Source organism: Nylanderia fulva, unplaced genomic scaffold (genome assembly GCF_048542155.1).
Source record: "Nylanderia fulva isolate GAGA-0341 unplaced genomic scaffold, ASM4854215v1 Scaffold143, whole genome shotgun sequence".
NCBI classification, from domain to species: domain Eukaryota; kingdom Metazoa; phylum Arthropoda; class Insecta; order Hymenoptera; family Formicidae; genus Nylanderia; species Nylanderia fulva.
The window spans coordinates 275,125-281,815 of record NW_028189655.1 but is presented as its reverse complement, the minus strand read 5'-3'; the positions used below and the strand labels follow the sequence as shown (position 1 = coordinate 281,815).

At 43.5% G+C, this 6,691-nt stretch overlaps 1 protein-coding gene across 1 annotated transcript; it reads left to right on the top strand.

Annotated features, from left to right (window-relative positions):
- The first annotated feature begins 1,391 nt into the window (after positions 1 to 1,391).
- LOC146724211 (uncharacterized) lies at positions 1,392 to 3,172 on the top strand. Its single transcript, XM_085480335.1, has 2 exons — positions 1,392 to 2,435; positions 2,476 to 3,172. The coding sequence occupies exons 1-2, from the start codon at positions 1,675 to 1,677 to the stop codon at positions 3,170 to 3,172; spliced, it is 1,458 nt and encodes a 485-aa protein (XP_085336461.1). The 5' UTR covers positions 1,392 to 1,674.
- The last annotated feature ends 3,519 nt before the right edge of the window (positions 3,173 to 6,691 follow it).

Sequence of the window (6,691 nt, the reverse complement as noted above, 5' to 3'; positions counted from 1 at the left end):
AATCGATCCTCGTATCGATTCCGGTGTCTCGCGGCTGGTCGCGGACTTCCGCCGCCAAATTCAAATTCCAGCCCTCGGGAGCGATGATGTAGCAGGTCCATTTTCGGCGGTCCCGTCCACACCTCGTATGGCCGTATGCTGATGTTCCAAACGACCTTTCTTGGCTGAGGGAAGTCGTTCCGGGGTGATCAATCCCGTTAGATCTCCGTGTTTCTCTCGAGGCGTGGTGGCGGGCCCCTCAGGGCATCATCCTTGTCGAGGGATGTAGGCGCCTTTTACTCCCTGATCTGGACTGCTCCTGTTCGTCCCATCGAAGTTGTAACGAGTTTCTCTGCAGTATCGCTTCCTTATTTTCTCGGTACCGTGTATAGGTTATCGTTCGTAATACTCACCGGGCCGGTCGCTCAGTCTCTGCTCCTCCCCTTTCGAGGTCGTTCCTCCGTCGCCTGTCCGGGTCCTCTTCTCCCTAAAACAATGGCCGTTCTCCTGGCCTACCACCTCGATCCCGATACAGAGTGCGGGCGAGCTAGCGAAAAGGTCGCTGCTCACCCGCACGAGACACAAAATAATATAGCGCTCTCAGACGCTTCCCGGCCGGGCGCGTCCGCCCTTGTGACGGGCTCAAAAGGACCACGTCACAAGCTAGATGTAAATTGGTGCTTAATATAGAAAAAATCATAATCAAGATAAAATACCTATATATTCATGGTTGAACTATGATATCCTTATTTGGTAGTACCTTCGAACGTACGACGGATATAATGTTATATTGCATATGAATTTTTTAGTCTCCTAATTAATGAATGAGAGTTTTAAGGTTAATAATATATTTGCTATAGGCGTGCTTATTCTCTAACTTGTATGTTTCCTAACGAATGATCCGGAGCGGAGCACCCTTGTTAATTATGCTTTTTATGATGGAAATATTATTTAAGGGGGGGGGGTATGCTATTTAAAATATTTTTTGGGCATTTTTTTTTAATTTTTTTAAATGAATGCGCAACATCTCAAGAATATTCAGTCAAAATTTCAAGTCGATCGGAGCAAAAGTAAAGAAGTTATGAACGTTTAAAGGACCGTTGCTCCGAGCCGTATTTCTCTACCTCCTTGACCGGTGTGCGGCGCGCTGTCGTGGCACGCTATTGTATTCATTCGTAACCCCTAAATTCCTTTATTGCTGAAAGCGTCTTTTTAGGCAGCCTTGTGTGCATTGAAAACATGGTATATACATCAGTTGCTCGCTGTATGTCGTGTTGAACGGTAGAAAGTGAGTCGCAAAATTTGACTGTTATCGTTCGAGTTCGTTGAATTTTCGGGCATTTTGAACTGTGTTTGTGTTTAAACTGTTACTGAGTGTATTTATTATTATTAAAAATGCCTCGAAAAGTGACTAGAGATGATCGTAAATACGGTAAAAAGTATTTGAACCGAGTAAAAAAAATAATACCGCCACAAAAGCGTAAAAACGATGAAGTAACAGCTGGCAGCTCGTCGTCGAAAAAAATTAAAAATCGTCCCGCTATTGAAATAGAAGAAGATCTCCAAAAACATTATAGGATAGTAGATTTTGTTTTGGTTTTTTCAACAATCTCTACTATAGTGAAATGTAAAAAGTGTGATGGAGAAGTCAATTTCACATCATGCAAAAAAGAAGGACTCGGTTTTAATATCAAAATGACATGCAAAAGCTGTGCATCGCCTCATTATATTCCATCTTCTACAAGAATAGATTCTGGAAAATACGATGTCAATTTAAGATTCGCTTTTGCAATGCGAGTATTAGGCTTAGGCTTAGCCGGGTGCAATAAATTGTGTGGACTAATGGACTTGGCTAGTGCTTTTTTAACGAAAAGAGTATGTAATAAGTATGTAGATGAAATGTGTGAATATACAACAAATGTTGCCAAGAAGTTTTTTGCATCGGCCGTAGAAGAAGAAAAAAAAGAAATGTGTAAAACGCATAATTTAGAAGAAACAACAGAAGTTACTGTATCAGGCGACGGCACATGGAAGAAAAGAGGGTTTGCTTCGTTATTTGGCGTTGCTTCTCTCATTGGATTTCATACTGGCAAAGTATTTGACATTTTAGTAAAAAGCAGCTTCTGCCAACGATGTAAAACTTGGGAAAATAAATCCAGTACTGCTGAATATGAAGAGTGGCACAAAGAACATGTTAGTAGCGGAGAATGCAAAGCCAACCACGTCGGACCGTCTGGAAACATGGAGGTAGCAGCAATCGTAGAAATGTTCCAACGATCTTTGGAAACTCTTGGGGTGAAATATCGTAATTACATTGGAGATGGCGATTCGAAGACGTACAGCGGCGTTATTGACGCAAACCCTTATGGTGAAGATTTTGTAATAAATAAAAAGGAATGCGTAGGACATGTGCAGAAACGCATGGGAACGCGTCTGCGTGATCTGGTAAACAAGACAGTAGTTGTTACAACGACCAAAACCGGAAAAACCATAAAAAAAAATCCTGTCTGGAAAAGAACAATTAACAGGCAAAATGATAGACAAATTAACTGTTTACTACGGATTGGCCATTCGACGCAATTCCGATTCAGTTCAGAAGATGAAAAATGATATATGGGCGACATACTACCACTACAGTTCAAACGACAAAAACCCACAGCACGAGAAATGCCCGAGCGGCGAAGATTCCTGGTGCGAGTGGCAAAAAGCTGCAGCTGCAGATGCTCTAAAATCATTCAAACACAGCTACGCAGCTCTTCCTTTTAAGGTTCTGGAAGCCATGAAGCCCATTTATGAGGACTTGAGCAAGGACGCACTGTTGCAGCGATGTCTTGGAGGTTTTACACAAAACAATAACAAAAGCCTCAATCAGCTAATATGGAAAATCTCTCCAAAGGCATACAGTGGAACCTCTACAACCGTACAAATTGCAGCTAATGTAGCTGCTTGTACTTTTAATGAAGGTTCTATTGCCCTGTTGGCCTTCATGAAAGAGATGCACATCGGTACAGGCCCTAGTTCTCACGAATGGGCGCGACAAGTTGACGATTTGCGAATTACTAGAGGAGACGAGAAAGCGGTCTACAACAGTAAAGAAGGGAGAGTTTCGCAGAGACAAACACAAAAAGATGCTCTGGATCTTCTGGATAAAAACGCCTTGCTGTATGGACCTGGTATCGATGATTCTGTGTGAGTATAAAAGAACTATCGACTTTTATTTCGAAATTTTTAGTGTGCAAAAGTTTAAAGCGTTTTTCTCAAACTTGCCATTTTCGAAGTTCGTGATCACGATAACTCAAAATCTACTCGATCAATTGTTCTGAAATTTGGCACACTGCTTTTTAACAACATTTACCAGGTATTCCTGGGAGCTTTTTTTGATTTGTTAAAAATTGTTAATTTTACAAAAACAAATAATTCGATTTTTTGCACCAAAAATCAGAATTTTGGCTTCAAAGTGCTACTAAAAATTAAAAAATAAAAAAAAAATTTCTCCCAGCGTTACCTCGAAAAACATCTCCTTTAACGAATCCATTTTTATTTTTTGGTTTCAGATAATTCTACTACGAGTTATAATGATCACCGCCAAACTACTTTTTAGAAGCGCCTCCGGAAATTCGTTGTCACTCGCGTATTTTTCGATATTTTTCGATAAAAATTTAGCAAGTTACTCTTCAAATGTTGTATTATTACATGGAAATTGAATAAATAAAGTAACATTATCTGTTTCGCCAAAAAAAAATCGTAAAAACATGCCTTTTTTCCATCGAAATTAGCATACCCCTCCCTTAAAAGTGGGTAGCTATTCCCATTGTCATTTGTGAGAAAACATGTTTTAACTTATGAGTAATTATATGTGATTAAATATTTGTTAATACCGGTCTTTCATGTAGGTTAGAGATTGTCATGACTAATATGTTAAAGGATAAATTTTTGAAAAAATTGAAATTTTGAAATTTGTCTGGACGTTACATCTCCCCTCCTATTTGAGAATAAAACCCGACGTTGACCTAGGGTTTTGTTCTAGGTTATATAGATGCTTCCCTCAGGGACACTACAGACTCATCCCTGTAGTGTACGGGTGTCGCAATCCCGAGGTACCCGAGCTGGAGTGTGTGGTGATGGATGAACGGGGTGTGATGGGCGTGCAGGCCCTAAAAAGGACTTGTCCACTGCACTAGGTGAAGGAAAACACCGAAGATAACACCCGGGGGGGGAGGCCCCGTTAGCTGAGTAAGGCAACCTCCTAAGGGGAAGGAAAACCCCTGACAGAAAAAACCAATTTCTTTTCAGTATCATGATGAGTTCGGAAAAAGAAGAGAACGTCCCGGGTTCGGGTACCGGAAACCGGCGTGGGGGAGGGGTGTAGGCCTGGCTCCCTCCATGTCGTCATCGTACGACAGGTCGTCTGCAGCTTTGCCGGCTGGGGCTGCAGACTGGACTGCTACAGTGCCGAGGAATGAGTGGACTGCTGTGCGCGATCGGTTGCGTAATCTAGCGTTACGCTGGAGGAATTCGTGACCGGAGTGTAGACCAGAAGGAACTTGCTGCGCAGATTCGCCGAGTCCTTCTGAATAAAGTGGTTCGGAGCTATCAGGCTCATCACGAATATAAGGACCTCGCGAAATGTATGGACGTCTTTTTCCGGGAGTGTTCGCGTAGTGAAACGAGGTTCTGCGCCAAACATGTTTGTGTGCAGTTCTTCGAACCTGTGATCGCGGTTAGTACCGCAGAATCACTGACTGGAGAAACAGTTGAAGAGGAGAGTGACTCTCAGCCTCTCCCTTCACCGGAGAAGGTGAGGGGTGATAGTGGGGACGACGAGCGGGATGTAGGGGAGCCATCCTTTATATCTCTGCCATCGGCGAGTTCCACAGAGAATGAGGAAAGTAAGAGGGACAAGACCTGGGCTCCATTAGATAAGAGGTTGCTGATGGGCAGGAGGCAGTACCCCCGAAAGAAGCCTCCAGGTAAGTGCGGCGCGGAAAAGCGAAGTCGCCCTAAAACAACGGGCGAATATGTCAATCTTGCGCAAGCCAAGAAACGCCTGGCAGCTGCTGAGCGTGATGAGCTGAGGCTTGCGTATGCGCGTAGAGTGTTGGACCTCTCCCTGGGACCAATTCTTACTGCGATTGGCAAGGATGTTGCTCCGCCGGACGTGGTATACCGTGCAGAGTTGCGGGGGTCCACTACTGTGGAGCTTCGGAAACTGGCGGATAGATTTGTCACCCAAGTGGAGAGGGTGGCTGGTCTCCCTGGCCTTGAAGATTTCATGGCCGAGGAGCTCATAGCCTCCTCAAGGAAGCTGGGTGGCATCCTCGATGAAGTCGTGGCGAGGACCTCTTCGGAGGCCGATCCTCGCATGGATGTTCTCAGGAGTGAGAACCAAGGCCTGAGGATTCGTATGTCGGCCCAGGAACGCGAAGTGGAGCGCCTCACGGAGGAGCTTGCGTTTGTTTGCTCTGCGATTCCGGACATCGAGGCATTTTACTTTTCAGGTAAAGGCGCCATGGACAAGGGCGCAAGGAAGAAGCGGCTTTGTCTGCCCTCTGTTGAGAGGTCCCCGCCTGGTTTGGCGGAGGAATCTGGGGCTGTGGTTGCGGAGGATCGCCCTTTTACGGCGCTTGATGTGTCGTCCCTTCTGGATCGTCGCTTCGGGGACTTGAGGGACGACATATCGCTTTCGGTGGTGGCCGCTATTAGGTCAGAGCTTGGGGGGCGGGATGGGCCCACTCCGGTCTACGGAGTGGATCCCATACGCGCGCCTGTCTCGAGTGTCGGTGGTGGTGTTGTAGCGACTTATAAATAAATTCACCAGATCTTTGAAAAAGTAATGTTTATTCATTGAAAGTATAAAGCGAAAGAACAAAAAGAATTAATATGTAACAAATAAATGAATGAATGTGTTGTTATGGAAATATTGATTTTTCTTAAAAACATTATGTATATTAATGAATTGAAGTTATTACAAATGTATAAAGATGTAAAAAGTGTAAAAGTGCAGTAAAAAGTGTAAGGTGTAATAAAAGTGTAGAGTGTAAATGAAAGGTGTGGATGATGAATGCTACAGTACTCCCCCCCAAGTGACGATATTCGTTGCGAAATGGACTTTCTTCTTCTTTGGTGGGTAGGTGCGTAAAGCTTTTCCAACAGTAGCAGAAGAAGAAGGATTTGAAGTAGCAGAAACAGGAGCTGAAGTAGCAGGAACAGGAGCTGAAGTAGCAGGAACAGGAGTTGAAAGAGCAGGAACAGAAGTTGAAATAGCAGGAACAGGAGCTGAAGATCTGGTAGAAAGTTCAGTAGAATCTGAAGTTCTAGGAATGAAGGCTGGCTTGAGACGTTCTGTCGAAATATTGACAACTCTTCCTGAAACATTAACTGCAAATAAATGATTAGAGATACGTTTCTCAATAGGAAAAGGGCCAGAATAAGGAGGTTGTAGTGACTTCCTAACAGTATCTTCTCGAATCCAAACATGAGTACAATCAAAAAGATTCTTGTGAACAAAAGGTGATCTTTTGCAATGATGACTTGTAGGAGATGATCTGATATTCCTCATATGAATCCTGTGTTTTTTAAGAAAGATTTCAGGATCTGCAGGAAAATCTTCTTCAATGAAAAATTCTCCAGGAATACGAAGAGTGGATCCATAAAGAAGTTCTGCAGGTGAAGCTTTTAAATCTTCTTTGAAACACGAACGTAATCCCAAAAG

What these genes read in the sequence shown, in the direction of transcription:
- LOC146724211 (XM_085480335.1), top strand. Translation starts at nt 1,675, where the DNA reads ATGACATGCAAAAGCTGTGCATCGCCTCATTATATTCCATCTTCTACA. An exon ending in CGTGATCTGGTAAACAAGAC is followed by an intron (nt 2,436 to 2,475) that starts AGTAGTTGTTAC and finishes AAAACCATAAAA; the next exon opens with AAAAATCCTGTCTGGAAAAG.